The 22,085-nt window shown below is 48.6% G+C and overlaps 1 protein-coding gene across 1 annotated transcript in view; it reads right to left on the bottom strand.

Annotated features, from left to right (window-relative positions):
- Positions 1-383: 383 nt before the first annotated feature.
- Positions 384-22,085, bottom strand: part of LOC142311614 (keratin, type I cytoskeletal 47 kDa-like) — a 38,859-nt gene continuing 17,157 nt past the window's right edge. Inside the window, exons 7-8 of the mRNA XM_075350176.1 lie at positions 20,966-21,105; positions 384-579 (exon numbers count right to left, since the gene is read on the bottom strand). Coding sequence (XP_075206291.1) covers positions 479-579; positions 20,966-21,105 — 241 coding nt within the window. The 3' untranslated portion in view covers positions 384-478. The remainder of the gene's footprint in view (positions 580-20,965; positions 21,106-22,085) is intronic.

Genomic DNA, 22,085 nt, shown 5'->3' on the forward strand with positions numbered 1-22,085 from the left:
AAAATTTTAAACTTGTATACAAGTGATTGATCAACTCTGTTTATACAAGAGTTCTGCCTATAGGATCATTTACGGTATACACACGCTTTCAAAAAGCCAGAGGTGTGCACCATCGAAGTCGGATAATTAAATAAAGATTTCCCTCCAAGTCCCAAACCTAACCCCCTGCATCATCCCAGGGATGAAGTACCTGTCACACCTCCTAACAGCACCCACAAAGGTGGCAACCCCTGCCTCCACAGTAGACCATCACCACAAGGGACCCTCTATTTGTTCTATTAAGTAGGAGAATCTACTATGAATACCCTCTCAAGAAAAACAAAAAGACATAAGCAGTGGGATTACTATGCAGACAGATTTATTTAATCATGTAAAGTTCCCAATTTCATTCATTCTCATCACAGTGATAACAGAGGATTATACTTCATAAAGCCCACAAGCTCCATGTCCAGTTGTGGTGAGGTCTTGGTCTATCTTCTTAATTCAACTTCTCTTCAATTTCATTGACAGAAGAAGAAACCACCTTTCCATTTACCACTTCTTCTATGATGGTCTTTACCCTTTTACATTTGGTTGGGTCTGTAATAAAATGAGTGTGTAAGTAGAATAATAATGTGCTTTTCTATACAAAGGACATTTCTCCATATCACAATCATCATACTTAAAGGGAACCGGTCAGGTACAATATGCACCTAGAACCACAAGCAGTTCTGGGTGCATATTGCTAATCCCTGCCTAACCGTCCCTGTATCTAGTAGCAAAGATAAAGAAAGCTTTAGAAAAAGTATTTCTAAAGATTCTTTATGATATCCTAATGAAGCCAGGGACTAGTCGCAAGGGCATTAGTTCCCTTGGCTAGTTGGCCCCTTAGCATGTTAGCATGCCCCTGTGGGTGTACTAACATGCTAATGAATGCACGTCAGAGGCATGGTTGCTCTCATCTCCGCCGCCATTGCTGGTTTTCGGCTCAATGCACATGATCAGAATGACCCCGGACTTCCGGTCATGCGCATTATACCAGTTTGAAGCCAGGACGCGCACACCCGGCTTCATAGTATGCAGGACTTCCGATCATGCGCACTGAGCAGAAATCCAGTTGGGCACGGTGGCAACAGAGAGTGGTGAGATAGACCCTGACTTGACTCTAAAGCTGGGTTCACACATAGCGACAGCGACAACGACATCGCTGTTACGTCACCATTTTCTGTGACGTAACAGCGACCTTGTAAGTCGCTGTTATGATCGCTGCTTAGCTGTCAAATACAGCGACGCAGCAGCGATCATAACGTTGCTACATGTACAGAGAGCAGGGAGCCGCGCACACTGCTTAGCGCTGGCTCCTTGCTCTCCTAGCTACAGTACACATCGGGTTAATTAACCCGATGTGTACTGCAGCTACATGTCACAGTGCAGAGAGCATGGAGCCGCGCACACTGCTTAGCGCTGGCTCCTTGCTCTCCTAGCTACAGTACACATAGGGTTAATTACCCGATGCGTACTGCAGCTACATGTGTACAGAGCAGGAGCCGGCACTAGCAGCAAGAGCGGTGGAGGCTGGTAACGAAGGTAAATATCGGGTAACCAGGGAAAGGTCTTCCCTTGGTTACCCAATGTTTACAGTGGTTACAGCTTTCCGCAGCTGCCAGACGCTGGCTCCTGCTCCCTGCTCGCTTCATTTCGTCGCTCTCTCGCTGTCACACACAGCAATGTGTGCTTCACAGCGGGAGAGTGACGACGAAAAAATGAAGCAGGACATTCAGCAACGAGCAACGACCTCACAGCAGGGGCCAGCTCGTTGCTGGATGTCACACACAGCAACAGCGACGGGACGTCGCTGCAACGTCACAGAAAATGGTGACGTAGCAGCGACGTCGTTGTCGTCGTCACTGTGTGTAACACCACCTCTAAGGTCCAGTCACACTAAACAACTTACCAGCGATCCCAACAACGATAGGGATCGCTGGTAAGTTGCTAGGAGGTTACTGGTGGGATCGCTGGAGCGTCACAGTGTGACATCCCACCAGCAACCTGACCTGGCAGGGATCGCTGGAGCGTCGCTACACGAGTTGCTGGTGAGCTCACCAGCAACCAGTGACCAGCCCCCAGCGCCGCGTGGAAGATGCTGCGCTTGGTAACTAAGGTAAATATCGGGTAACCAACCCGATATTTACCTTGGTTACCAGCGCACGCAGCTACACGTGCAGAGAGCAGGGAGCGCTGGCTCCCTGCTCTCCTAGTTACAGCACACATCGGTTTAATTACCCGATGTGTGCTGCAGCTAAATGTGCACAGAGCAGGGAGCAGCGCACACCGGGTGCAGCTGCACAGGGTACATATATAGGGTATAGAGTACAGGGTGCAGCTGCACAGAGCAGGGAGCAGCGCACACCGCTTAGCGCTGGCTCCTTGCTCTCCTAGTTACAGCACACATCGGGTTAATTACCCGATGTGTACTGCAGCTAAATGTGCACAGAGCAGGGAGCAGCGCACAATGCTTAGTGCTGGCTCCCTGCTCTCCTAGCTACAGCACACATCGGGTTAATTAACCCGATGTGTCCTGCAGCTACATGTGCACAGAGCAGGAGCCGGCACTGACAGTGAGAGCGGCGGAGTCTGGTAACAAAGGTAAATATCGGGTAACCAAGGACAGGGCTTCTTGGTTACCCGATGTTTACTGTGGTTACCAGCCTCCGCAGAAGCCGGCTCCTGCTCACTGCACATTTAGTTGTTGCTCTGTCGCTGTCACACACAGCGATCTGTGCTTCACAGCGGGACAGCAACAACTAAAAAATGGCCCAGGACATTCAGCAACAACCAGCGACCTCACAGCAGGGGCCAGGTTGTTGCTGGAAGTCACACACAGCGACATCACTAGCAACATCGCTGCTACGTCACAAAAGTTGTTCGTTAGCAGCGATGTTGCTAGCGATGTTGCTTAGTGTGACGGGGCCTTTAGGCTGCGCATTTATTAGCATGTTACCACCACCACAGGGGTGTGCTTACATGATAAGGGGGCCCAGTAGTCAAGGGAAGTAACGCCCTTGCGACTAGTAGCAGGCTTCATTAGCATATCTTTTTCTAAAGATTTCTTTATCTAGGCTACTAGATACAGAGACACTTAGGCAGGGATTAGCAATATGCACACGGAACTGCTCATGGTTCTGGGTGCATATTGTACCTGACAGGTTCCCTTTCAAGGGTTTATACAGTTTTAAACTTTCATAAGCCATCATATTAGATCCATGAAGTTCCGGATATTGCCCCTCTTTTGATCAGCTGTTGGAAGGGGCTGCAATCCATACTGTTTACGATGTCTATACCTGCTTTTTTGCCTGCATTATAATTTTATATTGGCCATTCAACATATTGCAGATTTCTTCCATTTGCTTTAGTGCAACATTTTGAATGACCAATAAAAGCTATGGTGGTCACAAGTACGAACCATTCTGTAACATATTATTTAGTTGGATATACGAAAGAATATTTGCAAACTTTTCAAGCAATAGACAACCAATAAGCTACTGTTTATTATGGTTCTACCCAATGATATTAATTTCATTCTACTATTTGTCAAAGATTAGGAAACATGGCTGCTCCATGAAATGATCTTGTCTGTAGCTTGTGAATATGAGTGACACTATTTCTCAGATTAAGGCCGCTTTACACGCTGAGACATCGCTCAAGCGATCTCGTTGGGGTCACGGAATTTGTGACGCACATCCGGTCGCTTTAGCGATGCCGTTGCGTGTGATACCTTTGAGAGATTTTGCATCGTTGCAAAAACGTGCAAAATCGCTCATCGGTGACATGGGGGTCCATTCTCAAATATCGTTGCTGCAGCAGTAATGAGATTGTTCCTCGTTCCTGCGGCAGCACACATCGCTCCGTGTGACACCGCAGGAACGAGGAACCTCTCCTTACCTGCCTCCCACCTGCAATGCGGAAGGAAGGAGGTGGGTGGGATGTTCGTCCCACTCATCTCCACCCCTCCGCTTCTATTGGGCGGCGGTTCAGTGACGCAGCTGTGACGTCGCTGTGACGCTGAACGAACAGCCCCCTTAGAAAAGAGGCGTTTCGCCGGTCACAGCGACATCACAGGGCAGGTAAGTAGTGTGACAGGTCTGGGCGATGTTGTGCGGCACGGGCAGCGATTTGCCCATGTCGCACAACCGATGGGGGTGGGGTCCCACGCTAGTGATATCGGTCACGATATCGCAGTGTGTAAAGCGGCCTTAAGTCAGAGATGTTTTTTAAAAATTATGGGTAGAGCTGGGCTCAACCGCCTAAGGAGGAAGGTGCTTAAGGGAAAGAAAGCGCTAAGTAATATATTGGATCCCAAGCACTCAAATTAGGACAAAGAGAATAACTGCAAAAAAGTGTTATTTTATTGGACTATTTGCAAAAAAGAAAACGCCACCACAATATAGCAAAAGCCGACGTTTCGGCCTGTTAGGCCTTTTTCAAGGTTTTTGCCTATGAAAAATGATAGAAAGTATATTACAAACCACAAAGTGTCAGAAAAAACAAAAAAGTTTAACAAACATATATATGTACACACGCATATTTATATACAAGGTATTTACACGTACGTATAGTGGGAGGGTGGATAGGACGAATTAGACGTCACGGGATTGTACCATGTGGCGTTTGCTTTGCTTTGCAAGGGTACGTCACTGAATAGAGTAGAAAGCAATTAATTAGCACCAAAAAAGGGAAATGTCATAGTCATACAGTAACATGCAATAAAAGTCAGTGAGCTCATATTAGATAGCTGTCCTAGGTCAAACCAGGAGGAGACACATGAATAGACAGGGAATCATACTAATGAAGGGACATCGTAGAGAGGGCTATATGCATCAGAGCAACAGCAGATTAAGGCAATGCAGAGTACATAAACAAAGGGTACATCAGAGCATAAATTCAGACAAGCATGTTATCATTGTCACATACCGGAGGCCAGGGAGGCCCAGAAGACAGGTGGAGGAAGAGAAAGGATGCCTGTGGAGAGAGATGGTGAGGCAATGGTAAATACAAGGACGTGCCTGGTGAAGTAGATCAGCAGTTGTGGACTGGTGAGAGCAGAACGCATCTATAGCAAGTTACCTGGATATCACAAGGAGTGGGGACAGGGTCCCAGGGGTCTGTGATGGAGGCAGGAGGCATGTCGGTGTGGTGTATGGCGCGTATTTATAGCCACTTCCGGGTGTCCGGTACTAGGGCTACTGCGCCTACGTGTATGACGTTGGTGGTGGCGTGGGAACGCAGCTGCGCCTGCGTGGAGCGTCACACTAGGGGCGGGGACAGTACTGGTATGTTGAGAGGTGTGTGCGATAAAGCGTCACTTCTGTAATGTCTATCGCGCATGTGCGCGTGACGTCACTGCAGCGCAACTGCGCATGCGTGAGGCGTCATAACGGAGGCACTGTTTTAGGAGGTGTGTGCTAGTGCTAGTGTGCATGGAGGGGGCGTCATCTAGTGGGTGTGGGCCAAGTCCACAATAGGGCATATGGATGATAGTAATAAGAGGCATCATCCATATCCCCTATTGTGGAATTGGCCCACACCTACTAGATGACGCCCCCTCCATGCACACTAGCACTAGCACACACCTCCTAAAACAGTGCCTCCGTTATGACGCCTCACGCATGCGCAGTTGCGCTGCAGTGACGTCACGCGCGCATGCGCGATAGACATTACAGAAGTGACGCTTTATCGCACACACCTCTCAACATACCAGTACTGTCCCCACCCCTAGTGTGACGCTCCACGCAGGTGCAGCTGCGTTCCCACGCCACCACCAACGTCATACACGCAGGCGCAGTAGCCCTAGTACCGGACACCCGGAAGTGGCTATAAATACGCGCCATACACCACACCGACATGCCTCCTGCCTCCATCACAGACCCCTGGGACCCTGTCCCCACTCCTTGTGATATCCAGGTAACTTGCTATAGATGCGTTCTGCTCTCACCAGTCCACAACTGCTGATCTACTTCACCAGGCACGTCCTTGTATTTACCATTGCCTCACCATCTCTCTCCACAGGCATCCTTTCTCTTCCTCCACCTGTCTTCTGGGCCTCCCTGGCCTCCGGTATGTGCCAATGATAACATGCTTGTCTGAATTTATGCTTTGATGTACCCTTTGTTTATGTACTCTGCATTGCCTTAATCTGCTGTTGCTCTGATGCATATAGCCCTCTCTACGATGTCCCTACATTAGTATGATTCCCTGTCTATTCATGTGTCTGTGGCGCCCCTGACCTGGTCAGGCACCACTGAGTGCTGCACCCATGCTGGGAACAGTACAATACAGGTAATCCAGAAGGCTGACAGGGGTGTGGAACACAGGCGCATAGTGATCAGGTCTCACACATGTACCCATGAGAGGACCCCTGGGGGTCCCAGGAGGGGGCAAAGCCTATACCTCCACTGGAATAGTGGCAGGGGGTCAAAAGCCTCCATCTCCTCTCAAGGGGTGTGGTGGAGAGTCTGGTTGCTAGGTGGCGTAGGCAAGAACAGGAGAGGAGGAGCAGTGAGTCAGTTAGAGCAGAACTCCATAGGGCTCAGTGAGGAGCAGACCTGTGGGGCTGTTGCTGTCTAACAGCGCCCGCGCAGTGGCTACAGACGGGGGAGAACGGTCAACTAGGAGTGCTGCCTGAAAGCCAGCTTCAGCTAGAGAGTGCAACGGAGTGGGAAGTAAGGAGACTGCTAGAGAGCACCAGGCCCAACCGGGCGGCAGATCCCGAAGCGGGGATAGATTCAACTTTCTTCTGCTAAACCTGCCGGTGTGGGGCTCTTAAAGCCCACACCACAACACTACAAAAGCCGCAGCCACGTAACCACAGTGAGGGCCCATAGGTCATAGGAGGCAAGAGGCTGGAGTGGCCTGGTCCGGGGAACAAGCACACGGCAAACAACAAGGGGAGAGAGGCTGCAGCATCTTCCCTGGGTGACCCCCATAGGGACTCAAAGTCGGGGTCACCCCAAACCACCAAGGGCTAAGGAAGGCGAGTCAGTAGTCACCCTCATAAAGTCAGCCTGAAGGATACCTGGTTCCTACCTGGTTCATCTCAGCTACGCCCGGGTTACTCACCCTGCCACCTGAAGTGAGTAAAAACCCTGAAAGACATCCTGCCTGTGTGGTCATTCTGCGACTTGTGGTACTACAAACCTACACAGGGCCCTGGGGCTTGCCTCACTCTCAGGAGGCTCCTACATCTAACTGCACACACCATCAGCCCCAGGCGACCCTCAACCTGCAGTGGCGGTCCCTACTGGCCGCAATACTGAGAGTGGCGTCACGATCAAAAACAGAAGATTTCCTACCAGTGACGGAGATCCAGCAACGTGGAGTCCCTGAAGGTAACGCACCGACACCGACACTACACCTGCGGGGCTTCACATCTGGCGTCACGAACAGGATAAGGACTAGACCTGTTCAGACAGGTGACCATGTGCCTGGGCGGTCCGCTTGAAAAATTGGAAGCGCCGCCATATTGCCACCATGAAAAGCGCGCTGGAAAACAACAGCAGCCCGCGCTGGAAGAAGTTACCGCCCACGAAGAGGTGTGGCTACCCAGAGATCCCCTGCAGAGTTCTGACCTTGCCGGCTGTGAGAGCGGAAGCGTCCAGAAACGGCGAGAGAGAAGGGAAGCCACAAACCTGCTGCTGCGGAGAGCAGAAATGGAATCCAGACGCGGATACCCAGAACCAGGCTCTGCTGCCTGGTGGTGCCGGGAGCTTGCCCTCTTCTGTGATCAGCTGGAGGCCAGGATTATGCGACGGCTCTATGAGGAACGCAAGGAGCTTCTAGAGAAGGCTGCAGCGGTCCGGACCTATGAGGAGAGAGCCGCGCGGAGCCTGCCGGATCGAGCGGCGACGACGATTCAGACCCCGCTGGGTGAGTCCGGTGTTGCCCCGGCTAGAACAAGAGCCCCGACCCTAGCTGCTACGACCGCGGTCCCAGAGGAGGCGCCCGGTGCGGCGACGCTGAGTGAGGCCGCAGCCACGCTAGGTGCGGCCCGCCAAGCCCAGGCCGCTGCAGCGATGCCCCGCCTGTCCCGCAGGGCTCCGACCACCACGGCAGTGCTCATCCGTGCTGCAGGTGTAACGCTGACCCAGGCTGCCACCCTGCTGAACCCGGTCCGCCAAGACCCCAACGCAGCAGTGACGCTTGTCCGCGCCGCAAGTGATATGCTGAACCAGGCCGCAGCCCCGCCGGGTGCGGCCCGCCAAGCTCCGATAACTGCAGCGACGCCCGGCTCAGCCTGCACGGACCCCATCGAGGCTGCGACGCCAAGTGAGACCGCGGCTGCAGTGTCCAGTCCGGCCCGCCGGGAACCGGCCGCGACAGGAACGCCAATTCAGGCCGCCGCCATACAGGGCGCGGCCCGCCAAGACCAGGCCGCCGCCATGCCAGGCGCGGCCCGCCAAGAAAAGAAGACTACCTCATCATTTTCCCCGGCCTGCAAGGCCAGAGCAGACACCGCTCCCCAGTCCAAAGAGGTCCCTGCTAGGAAGACCCTGATAGGAGAGGACCCCGAATACTGGAAGCTGAAGGCTGATCTGGAGGCCCAGTTCCCGCAAGAGATGGTGGATTGGTATCTGCTCCCTCCGCATACCCCCAAGGAAATACAGGCAACCCCTGCAGCTGCGCCGAAGAGTCCGCCGCCTGGGCCAGCTGAAGAACACTCATCCCCAGCGCTGCCACAACCAGAGTGCAGCGAAGAACTAAGGGGGAGAGGAGACCAGGAAGCAGAAGGGCTGACTCCGACGCCAACCGCAGCAGACCCCTACCCAGAGCCGGAGATGCTGCCCTATTCCCGCTGGGAGGAGGAAGACTTGACACCGTCAGCAGATGAAGATCAACCCAAAGACCTCACCTGGGAGCCCACAGGCATGAACCCAGCCCGCAAGACACGGCGCAGCAGAACAAAGTATCCTCCAACACCACAGTCTCCAGAGCAGAGAGAGGTCACAGCCAGAGACCTGGAGGAGAAAAGGTGCCTAAGAAGGTCCAAAGCCCAGGCCAGAGGACCCCTGTGTTATGGCGTAGTGGAAGATTTCAATCTGAAAAGTGGTTATGGATTCATTGTAGCCCCTGGCATCAAGGAGGGGATATTTGTTAACAGGAGAGATGTAAGCGCTCATCTGCCTAGAGGACACCCTGGCCGAAATCTAAAGATGGGAGACTCAGTTCAGTTCACCATGCATCAGGGCGAAAGGGGATTGTATGCCCTGGACGTAGCGCTATGTCCCAGCAAACCTTACAGCCATCCCATGCTACAAGAAAGACAAGAAAGACAAGAAAGACAAGAAAGACAAGAAAGACAAGAAAGACAAGAAAGAAAAGACAGAGATAAAGAACCAGATGTAGAAACAGACGAAGATCAAGAAAGGAAAGATAAAGAACCTATAGATGAAACAACCACAGACAAAGATCCTACAGATGAAACAACCACGGACGACGACGGAGAGCAAGAAAGTCACAGGTGCCGGTGCCCTACATGCCCACGCCCTGGTGAAATGGAGGAGTAGAGTAGAGAGAAGTAAAGAAATACAGCAAGTTACCAGTTGAAGTTTTGATAAGTTTTGTTTGCAACGTTTAAGAAATGCGCCCACAAAAACTATTGTGAGAAAACCATAAACCTTAAGGCTATGAACTGGCTATAGCCACAAACTCTCGCAGTGTAAATAGTTACACCAGTGGCACCACCACCAGGGCCAGCCTGTTTAGGGGCTTGGCTCGTCTGCAACCAGGGGGGGCCCGTCCGTAGAAAAGGGCCTTGGCTCACCTGCGACCAGAGAGCACGCCTGTTTATGGGGCCTTGGCTCACCACCACAAAGAGGGTATCTGGCCAGCACCAACTGTGGAGGCCGCCTCTGCATCCTGCCAGAAGAGGCTGAAGGCGCGGATCCACCAGGCCAGGTATACCCTGAAACCACCAGCCCATGAAAGCCGCCTCTACATCCTGCCAGAAGTGGCTGAAGCCGCGGCCAACGGGAGAGGAAGATTGGAGGAAAGGTCTGGGGAAACGGATGGCCCAGACCTGGTTACCAACAGGACCGGTGACCTGCCTCCTGAGAGGGTTTTGGGTGGGTTAACGGACTTGTGGGTGGAGGGTGGTGATGTACGATAACTGGTGATCTTAAAATGTTTTACCATGTTTTAATGTTTTATGCATTTTAAAATGTTGTCTTGCAGCCCGAGGACGTGCTGGTGATAACTAAGGGGGAATGTGGCGCCCCTGACCTGGTCAGGCACCACTGAGTGCTGCACCCATGCTGGGAACAGTACAATACAGGTAATCCAGAAGGCTGACAGGGGTGTGGAACACAGGCGCATAGTGATCAGGTCTCACACATGTACCCATGAGAGGACCCCTGGGGGTCCCAGGAGGGGGCAAAGCCTATACCTCCACTGGAATAGTGGCAGGGGGTCAAAAGCCTCCATCTCCTCTCAAGGGGTGTGGTGGAGAGTCTGGTTGCTAGGTGGCGTAGGCAAGAACAGGAGAGGAGGAGCAGTGAGTCAGTTAGAGCAGAACTCCATAGGGCTCAGTGAGGAGCAGACCTGTGGGGCTGTTGCTGTCTAACAGCGCCCGCGCAGTGGCTACAGACGGGGGAGAACGGTCAACTAGGAGTGCTGCCTGAAAGCCAGCTTCAGCTAGAGAGTGCAACGGAGTGGGAAGTAAGGAGACTGCTAGAGAGCACCAGGCCCAACCGGGCGGCAGATCCCGAAGCGGGGATAGATTCAACTTTCTTCTGCTAAACCTGCCGGTGTGGGGCTCTTAAAGCCCACACCACAACACTACAAAAGCCGCAGCCACGTAACCACAGTGAGGGCCCATAGGTCATAGGAGGCAAGAGGCTGGAGTGGCCTGGTCCGGGGAACAAGCACACGGCAAACAACAAGGGGAGAGAGGCTGCAGCATCTTCCCTGGGTGACCCCCATAGGGACTCAAAGTCGGGGTCACCCCAAACCACCAAGGGCTAAGGAAGGCGAGTCAGTAGTCACCCTCATAAAGTCAGCCTGAAGGATACCTGGTTCCTACCTGGTTCATCTCAGCTACGCCCGGGTTACTCACCCTGCCACCTGAAGTGAGTAAAAACCCTGAAAGACATCCTGCCTGTGTGGTCATTCTGCGACTTGTGGTACTACAAACCTACACAGGGCCCTGGGGCTTGCCTCACTCTCAGGAGGCTCCTACATCTAACTGCACACACCATCAGCCCCAGGCGACCCTCAACCTGCAGTGGCGGTCCCTACTGGCCGCAATACTGAGAGTGGCGTCACGATCAAAAACAGAAGATTTCCTACCAGTGACGGAGATCCAGCAACGTGGAGTCCCTGAAGGTAACGCACCGACACCGACACTACACCTGCGGGGCTTCACATGTCTCCTCCTGGTTTGACCTAGGACAGCTATCTAATATGAGCTCACTAACTTTTATTGCATGTTACTGTATGACTATGACATTTCCCTTTTTTGGTGCTAATTAATTGCTTTCTACTCTATTCAGTGACGTACCCTTGCAAAGCAAAGCAAACGCCACATGGTACAATCCCGTGACGTCTAATTCGTCCTATCCACCCTCCCACTATACGTACGTGTAAATACCTTGTATATAAATATGCGTGTGTACATATATATGTTTGTGAAACTTTTTTGTTTTTTCTGACACTTTGTGGTGTGTAATATACTTTCTATCATTTCTCATAGGCAAAAACCTTGAAAAAGGCCTAACAGGCCGAAACGTCGGCTTTTGCTATATTGTGGTGGCGTTTTCTTTTTTGCAAATAGTCCAATAAAATAACACTTTTTTGCATTTATTCTCTTTGTCCTAATTTGAGTGCTTGGGATCCAATATATTACTTAGCGCTTTCTTTCCCTTAAGCACCTTCCTCCTTAGGCGGTTGAGCCCAGCTCTACCCATAATTTTTGACATTTATTTATGCTGGCACTCCTGCGCAGCACCTTCAATGTCTCTCCCCACACTGTCATACAGTAACGATCAAGCTGCGACTGTCCTGGCTGGGATAGCAGCAACTAATCAATTTCTTACTGTATCAACAGAGGAGCTCCGCACTAGAGATTACCTTAAAGAGTTAAAACGGCACACGTCGTTGGAACTCCATGCAATAACTCTTGCGGAATATCACAAAGCACAGCGTACCCCCGAGGGCTTAGAGTCCCTTTAAAGCCCACCCTTTTTGCAGATAATCCCTCATACTGTGACCAGTTTGAGAGTATCCTGAACAAGTGTTCTCTTGATATTATTATCTTGACATTGGACTATTTGCAAAAAGAAATCAACACAGTGGACGTCAATATAAAAACTATAGAGGAACAGCTGACCCAGACCCTTCCTGCAGCGGACTTCTCTACACTAAGAACGAAAAATAAAGAAACCATCACAGAATTCCAGCAAACTCTACAGACCCGTAAACGTTCGAAATTCATACGTGACCAGGACGACTATCTCAAAAACCGGGTCTACAAATGGCGTACCCCCTCATTTCTATCCGAGAGAAGGCCCTCCCATCGAGGAAACTACACAAGTGCATACAGTTCGGACAGCGATCAGAGCAATTCTGGTCCCTCCCCTTCTTTTTTAGGCACAGGTCTACAACCAAGAGGCAAACCAGGAGGGGCAAGAAACAGGGCTCCCCCCCACAGGATAACCACGCGGTCCCAGGTAGGGAAAACATCGTGTACAACATTTCCTCAACAATCCTCACACCCACAGAAACCAAGGTTCTACAGAAATGTCTGACATTTTGCCCTACACCCCCACTCAATACCTTCACTTTAGAGCAGGAACTTAATCGTTTCTTTAGGAACCTCCGTCTGAAGGCCCATTTTTCCACCCCTCTGAATTCCCTGGACAGTAACTCCGCTACCTCCACAACAAACTCTCCACCTTTAGCCTCCATTACACTACATGGCTTGGGTCTTCGCAACCCAAGCTCCTTCCAACCCCCGAGGAATTATCACCCCATCGAAACCTACGTATCCTTGGTCACACGGGATATTGATAAAATTAAATCTGACATCGGACATGGACACATGCACCTGCGCCACAACATGACTAACGAGGAATCCAGAGCCCTTACTTCACTCAAGAACAATCCCCATCTGGTGATTAAACCAGCAGATAAAGGGGGCGCTATTGTCGTCCTTGATAAATCATATTACATATCTGAGATTAAAAACCAGCTCAGTGACACGAACACATATACCCCAATCCCACGGGACCCTACCACAACAATCAATTCAATTATCCGTGACCTTGTTGATTTTTATTCTAAAAATGCAACAATAGATCACAAATTGTCTGAATTCCTAATCAATAACCATCCAATCACACCCGTATTTTACACCCTTCCGAAAATTCATAAGAATCTCACCTCACCCCCTGACCGACCCATTGTCGCTTCCACAGACTCCATCCTATCTCCCCTAGCCCGCACCTTGGAAAAAATATTCACTCCTCTCATTCCCAAGACCCAGTCACACCTAAAGGACACCACCCATTTCTTGGAAGTTATATCCAACACTAATTGCATCACCAACAACTGCCTTCTGGTCACCATGGACGTTACCAGTCTATATACCAGCATCGACCACCAGGGGGGCCTCGAGGCGGTGATGTGGTTCCTTGACAAACACACCGATTTTGACAGACTCAAAAAACAGTTCTGTTTGGATACCCTGAGGGTGGTCTTGGAGAACAATTTCTTCCTATTTGAGGACACATTCTATTTACAGCGTAAGGGGACCGCTATGGGGTCAAACGTAGCGCCCCCTTACGCAAATATATACATGGCCAAATTTGAGGAAGATTTCGTCTACTCTCACCCCCTCTTCTCCACTCATATCCCCTTGTGGAAAAGATACATAGACGATATATTTTTCGTCTGGAATGGCAACGAAGAATCACTTACCGAATTCTTCCACAGCATCAATACAGTTTCCCCCAATATATCGTTCACCCTACATTACGACAAAGATTCCATCAACTTCCTTGATACCCTGGTCAATAAGGATTGCAATGGGAGGTTATTTACGTATATCTATACCAAACCCACTGATAAAAATAGTCTACTCCTGTATAGTAGCTGTCATCCTAAACACATCAAACAATCCTTACCGATCTCCCAGCACTGTAGAGTGGACAGAATCGTCTCTGATCCCACAGTCCGTCAACTGCGACATGAAGAGATGAGCAGAAAGTTTCTGGCTAGAGACTATCCTCGCCATATTGCAGCCTCCACTACCCGGGTACATGATTCAGAGCCCAAACCTAATCCGCGCATCCCATTCATTAACACTTACCATCCCTTTTCCCCATCTTTTAGCCAGGTCATCAAAAGACATTGGCCAATCCTTGGCAATGCCTATCCCGGAATTGCAGAATTCCAAAATCCACCACTTATTTGCCACAAACGTCCTCGCAACATTAAGGACGCTGTGGTACGAGCAGACATTGGCTCCTCCACATCCAAGGACAGACAGAATTTTCTCTCCACGCCACGCAAGGGTACATTCCCATGCCTCCATTGCGTTCAGTGCTCTAATGTCACAAAAGGGGAGAATTTCACACATCCACGAACCGGCAAAAAATACCCTATCAAGGGTTTCTATACTTGTGACACTAACTTTGTTGTTTACTTAATCAAGTGTCCTTGCGGTCTCGGATATGTTGGGGAGACCACCCAACATATCCGAGACCGCATCAGTATTAATTTTCAGCTACCATCCTATTCAGCAACTGTGATATACAGTTAGGTCCAGAAATATTTGGACAGTGACACAATTTTTGCGAGTTGGGCTCTGCATGCCACCACATTGGATTTGAAATGAAACCTCTACAACAGAATTCAAGTGCAGATTGTAACGTTTAATTTGAAGGTTTGAACAAAAATATCTGATAGAAATTGTAGGAATTGTACACATTTCTTTACAAACACTCCACATTTTAGGAGGTCAAAAGTAATTGGACAAATAAACCAAACCCAAACAAAATATTTTTATTTTCAATATTTTGTTGCGAATCCTTTGGAGGCAATCACTGCCTTAAGTCTGGAACCCATGGACATCACCAAACGCTGGGTTTCCTCCTTCTTAATGCTTTGCCAGGCCTTCACAGCCGCAGCCTTCAGGTCTTGCTTGTTTGTGGGTCTTTCCGTCTTAAGTCTGGATTTGAGCAAGTGAAATGCATGCTCAATTGGGTTAAGATCTGGTGATTGACTTGGCCATTACAGAATGTTCCACTTTCTTGCACTCATGAACTCCTGGGTAGCTTTGGCTGTATGCTTGGGGTCATTGTCCATCTGTACTATGAAGCGCCGTCCGATCAACTTTGCGGCATTTGGCTGAATCTGGGCTGAAAGTATATCCCGGTACACTTCAGAATTCATCCGGCTACTCTTGTCTGCTGTTATGTCATCAATAAACACAAGTGACGCAGTGCCATTGAAAGCCATGCATGCCCATGCCATCACGTTTCCTCCACCATATTTTACAGAGGATGTGGTGTGCCTTGGATCATGTGCCGTTCCTTTTCTTCTCCAAACTTTTTTCTTCCCATCATTCTGGTACAGGTTGATCTTTGTCTCATCTGTCCATAGAATACTTTTCCAGAACCGAGCTGGCTTCATGAGGTGTTTTTCAGCAAATTTAACTCTGGCCTGTCTATTTTTGGAATTGATGAATGGTTTGCATCTAGATGTGAACCCTTTGTATTTACTTTCATGGATTCTTCTCTTTACTGTTGACTTAGAGACAGATACACCTACTTCACTGAGAGTGTTCTGGACTTCAGTTGATGTTGTGAACGGGTTCTTCTTCACCAAAGAAAGTATGCGGCGATCATCCACCACTGTTGTCATCCGTGGACGCCCAGGCCTTTTTGAGTTCCCAAGATCACCAGTCAATTCCTATTTTCTCAGAATGTACCCGACTGTTGATTTTGCTACTCCAAGCATGTCTGCTATCTCTCTGATGGATTTTTTCTTTTTTTTTCAGCCTCAGGATGTTCTGCTTCATCTCAATTGAGAGTTCCTTAGACCGCATGTTGTCTGGTCACAGCAACAGCTTCCAAATGCAAAACCACACACCTGTAATCAACCCCAGACCTTTTAACTACTTCATTGATTACAGGTTAACGAGGGAGACGCCTTCAGAGTTAATTGCAGCCCTTAGAGTCCCTTGTCCAATTACTTTTGGTCCCTTGAAAAAGAGGAGGCTATGCATTACAGAGCTATGATTCCTAAACCCTGTCTCCGATTTGGATGTGAAAACTCTCATATTGCAGCTGGGAGTGTGCACTTTCAGCCCATATTATATATATAATTGTATTTCTGAACATGTTTTTGTAAACAGCTAAAATAACAAAACTTGTGTCACTGTCCAAATATTTCTGGACCTAACTGTATAGCGGCTAAAGCCTATGTCGTTTTGTATAAACGCTTCAGACTACCATGTACATATCCAGGTATTCATGTATTCATGTACTTTTGCAAGTTCTAATTTATTCTTATTTTCTTTTTCAGAGGTATTGACCACCTTCATCACGGGCAGGATTCCACTCTCACATCCTTATCATGGGCACCACCTTTCTATAAGGTACCATCCCTAAACACCCCCCTCTCCCCTTTTTTCTTCCAGGCACACAGATTAGTCTCAGGTTACAGATGGACTCCCAACCCACGGTCTCTACTTCATATACTACACTACATCTGCACATCCATTTACTTCCCTGCAGCTTTATATCATCACTTTCAGACCTTCCTCTTCTCTCCTTTCTCTTTCATATCTCTTTCACACACATCTTAAACCACCCCCCACCAACCTTCCCCCCCCCCCTTTTTCCTACTCCTCTGCCCTAACAATCTGTACACACACACATTAACATAACCAGTAATAAGAGGGAATTAGCCATACCCCTCATTCTGCCTTCCTACAGTTTTTACTTTTTGCATAACACACCCCCATATCCATAAACATCCTTAAGCGCATACAACTCCTTATTGATAATATTCTATGTTTAGAAGTATCCCGCATCAACCTGCCTCTTATTACCATCATCCATATCCCCTATTGTGGACTTGGCCCACACCCACTAGATGACGCCCCCTCCATGCACACTAGCACTAGCACACACCTCCTAAAACAGTGCCTCCGTTATGACGCCTCACGCATGCGCAGTTGCGCTGCAGTGACGTCACGCGCGCATGCGCGATAGACATTACAGAAGTGACGCTTTATCGCACACACCTCTCAACATACCAGTACTGTCCCCGCCCCTAGTGTGACGCTCCACGCAGGTGCAGCTGCGTTCCCACGCCACCACCAACGTCATACACGCATGCGCAGTAGCCCTAGTACCGGACACCCGGAAGTGGCTATAGATACGCGCCATACACCACACCGACATGCCTCCTGCCTCCATCACAGACCCCTGGGACCCTGTCCCCACTCCTTGTGATATCCAGGTAACTTGCTATAGATGCGTTCTGCTCTCACCAGTCCACAACTGCTGATCTACTTCTAACTTTGTTGTTTACTTAATCAAGTGTCCTTGCGGTCTCGGATATGTTGGGGAGACCACTCAACATATCCGAGACCGCATCAGTAAACATAAATCTACCATACGTTGTGGTCAAACTGCACTTCCGATTCCAGCACACTTCATCGCTAGGGGTCATTCAATATCTCAACTTAGGTATCAGGTTTTGGAACACGTGCCGTTACCCAGGAGGGGTGGGAACCGTGTTCAAATCCTTAGGGACCGCGAGGCCTACTGGATACATACATTGCAGACTCTAGAACCATGGGGCATGAACAGAGAATATGAAGTTAACTATTAATTTTCAGCTACCATCCTATTCAGCAACTGTGATATATAGCGGCTAAAGCCTATGTCGTTTTGTATAAACGCTTCAGACTACCATGTACATATCCAGGTATTCATGTATTCATGTACTTTTGCAAGTTCTAATTTATTCTTATTTTCTTTTTCAGAGGTATTGACCACCTTCATCACGGGCAGGATTCCACTCTCACATCCTTATCATGGGCACCACCTTTCTATAAAGGCCCATTCACACTAAGCAACATCGCTAGCAACATCGCTGCTAACGAACAACTTTTGTGACGTTGCTAGCGATGTTGCTGTGTGTGACATCCAGCAACAACCTGGCCCCTGCTGTGAGGTCGCTGGTTGTTGCTGAATGTCCTGGGCCATTTTTTAGTTGTTGCTGTCCCGCTGTGAAGCACAGATCGCTGTGTGTGACAGCGAGACAGCAACAACTAAATGTGCAGGCAGCAGGAGCCGGCTTCTGCGGAGGCTGGTAACCAATGTAAACATCGGGTAACCAAGAAGCCCTGTCCTTGGTTACCCGATATTTACCTTTGTTACCAGCCTCCGCCGCTCTCTCTGTCAGTGCCGGCTCCTGCTCTGTGCACATGTAGCTGCAGGACACATCGGGTTAATTAACCCGATGTGTGCTGTAGCTAGGAGAGCAGGAGCCGGCACTAAGCATTGTGCGCTGCTCCCTGCTCTGTGCACATGTAGCTGTAGCACACATCGGGTAATTAACCCGATGTGTGCTGTAACTAGGAGAGCAGGGAGCCAGCGCTAAGCGGTGTGCGCTGCTACCTGCTCTGTACACATTTAGCTGCAGCACACATCGGGTAATTAACCCGATGTGTGCTGTAACTAGGAGAGCAGGGAGCCAGCGCTCAGTGTGCGCTGCTCCCTGCTCTCTGCACGTGTAGCTGCGTGCGCTGGTAACCAAGGTAAATATCGGGTTGGTTACCCGATATTTACCTTAGTTACCAAGCGCAGCATCTTCCACGCGGCGCTGGGGGCTGGTCACTGGTTGCTGGTGAGGTCACCAGCAACTCGTGTAGCCACGCTCCAGCGATCTCCCTGCCAGGTCAGGTTGCTGGTGGGATCGCTGGAGCGTCGCAGTGTGACATCTCACCAGCAACCTCCTAGCAACTTACCAGCGATCCCTATCGTTGTTGGGATCGCTGGTAAGTTGCTTAGTGTGACTGGACCTTAAGGTACCATCCCTAAACACCCCCCTCTCCCCTTTTTTCTTCCAGGCACACAGATTAGTCTCAGGTTACAGATGGACTCCCAACCCACGGTCTCTACTTCATATACTACACTACATCTGCACATCCATTTACTTCCCTGCAGCTTTATATCATCACTTTCAGACCTTCCTCTTCTCTCCTTTCTCTTTCATATCTCTTTCACACACATCTTAAACCCCCCCCCACCAACCTTCCCCCCCCCCTTTTTCCTACTCCTCTGCCCTAACAATCTGTACACACACACATTAACATAACCAGTAATAAGAGGCAATTAGCCATACCCCTCATTCTGCCTTCCTACAGTTTTTACTTTTTGCATAACACACCCCCATATCCATAAACATCCTTAAGCGCATACAACTCCTTATTGATATTATTCTATGTTTAGAAGTATCCCGCATCAACCTGCCTCTTATTACCATCATCCATATCCCCTATTGTGGACTTGGCCCACACCCACTATATGACGCCCCCTCCATGCACACTAGCACTAGCACACACCTCCTAAAACAGTGCCTCCGTTATGACGCCTCACACATGCGCAGTTGCGCTGCAGTGACGTCACGCGCGCATGCGCGATAGACATTACAGAAGTGACGCTTTATCGCACACACCTCTCAACATACCAGTACTGTCCCCACCCCTAGTGTGACGCTCCACGCAGGTGCAGCTGCGTTCCCACGCCACCACCAACGTCATACACGCAGGCGCAGTAGCCCTAGTACCGGACACCCGGAAGTGGCTATAAATACGCGCCATACACCACACCGACATGCCTCCTGCCTCCATCACAGACCCCTGGGACCCTGTCCCCACTCCTTGTGATATCCAGGTAACTTGCTATAGATGCGTTCTGCTCTCACCAGTCCACAACTGCTGATCTACTTCACCAGGCACGTCCTTGTATTTACCATTGCCTCACCATCTCTCTCCACAGGCATCCTTTCTCTTCCTCCACCTGTCTTCTGGGCCTCCCTGGCCTCCGGTATGTGCCAATGATAACATGCTTGTCTGAATTTATGCTTTGATGTACCCTTTGTTTATGTACTCTGCATTGCCTTAATCTGCTGTTGCTCTGATGCATATAGCCCTCTCTACGATGTCCCTACATTAGTATGATTCCCTGTCTATTCATGTGTCTCCTCCTGGTTTGACCTAGGACAGCTATCTAATATGAGCTCACTGACTTTTATTGCATGTTACTGTATGACTATGACATTTCCCTTTTTTGGTGCTAATTAATTGCTTTCTACTCTATTCAGTGACGTACCCTTGCAAAGCAAAGCAAACGCCACATGGTACAATCCCGTGACGTCTAATTCGTCCTATCCACCCTCCCACTATACGTACGTGTAAATACCTTGTATATAAATATGCGTGTGTACATATATATGTTTGTGAAACTTTTTTGTTTTTTCTGACACTTTGTGGTGTGTAATATACTTTCTATCATTTCTCATAGGCAAAAACCTTGAAAAAGGCCTAACAGGCCGAAACGTCGGCTTTTGCTATATTGTGGTGGCGTTTTGTTTTTTGCAAATAGTCCAATAAAATAACACTTTTTTGCATTTATTCTCTTTGTCCTAATTTGAGTGCTTGGGATCCAATATATTACTTAGAGATGTTTTTTAAGTCTTAAACCCAAATGATCAGGCCACCTTAGCAACCCATCTTCTTTGAAATTTTTTCGAACATAATCCAATATATGACAATTATGGTCAATCTCTAAGTATATTTTAAGTCATGGTCAATGACTGTTCCAGTTTAGGCAGTTTCTTTCTGTGGGAAAATTATTCCATATAGGAGTGTTTCTATGTTTCATAAAGGTATAGGATAATGGAGAACATATATTACCTTTTTTTGAATCTAACGATGCCATGTTCACAGCCGCTGAGGATGAGGATGAGGAAGAGGATGAGGATGATACAGTGGATGACTTGCTTTTGCTGGCGCTTGAGCCTGAGCTTGAGCCTGAGCCTGAGCTTGAAAAGTTCCTGTTAATAGAATATCATAAATTAGTTTATAGCTTTCTTATCTATTTGAATATCAATTTTGTATGTTGTACTCCCAAAGATAATTCCATGACCTTTCATGAATACAGTAAACCAGCAGGAAAGTGATGAGATAGAAGTTTAAATATTAGTGAGGTTTTTATAGTTTAGAAAATATATTTGAGCTTCTCTTTCTTGGAATCAGAATAAGTCTCTGAGAATGTCCCCTCCTCAGTCTGATCACACCCACTCTCCAACCTCAGATGGTCAACCATTGACAACACCCCTCTGATTTGGTAGATGGTACTGATAAAAGTAGCATGAACATTTTTGTTAAATGGGTTTCTCCTTTTAGAAAGTGATGGTATTCAGAAAGTTTATGTTACTTTCAGCAGTGTTATCTACGAAAGTAGAGGGGCTGGTATAGAAGTTTGGCTAAGAAAATAGCTTAGGTTGGAGGGTGGGTGAGATAGAGAAAGCACAATGAAATGTTAGGTCATAAACATGGAACTCTTGTGTTTTAGGTAGAGGTGGAGTATTGTGAACAAAGGACAGAAGAAGGATGGCTTGATAAAGAATGGGGAGAGAGCATGAGGTTTGCCAGGATACATTCAAGATTGATGGTAGGAAAATTTGTAATACAGAACAGAAATCAAAAGCCTGGGTCAGCTATTTAATTTTATTATGTGTGAATGATGATGTCTCTACTAGGACTACTACTTCTGGTATACTACATGTAATATGTGGTTTCCTATAAAGCAGAGGAATTCACAACTAAGTCAGAGCAGAGGAGCTTCCTTTAGATGAAGAAATGATGTATTACTTCAAGATCACAGCCAAAGCCAGGCTTGGAAGTGAAGCAGATAAACTGTAGGTGTAAGCCTGAAGCAATACACAACTTGACATGCTATTAGCATTACGGTCTGTTGTAATTACGGTGTGCGAGGTCTTACTGTGAAGCAAAGCTGAATTTCTGAGTTATG

The sequence above is a fragment of the Anomaloglossus baeobatrachus genome, chromosome 5 (assembly GCF_048569485.1).
Source record: "Anomaloglossus baeobatrachus isolate aAnoBae1 chromosome 5, aAnoBae1.hap1, whole genome shotgun sequence".
Taxonomy (NCBI): domain Eukaryota; kingdom Metazoa; phylum Chordata; class Amphibia; order Anura; family Aromobatidae; genus Anomaloglossus; species Anomaloglossus baeobatrachus.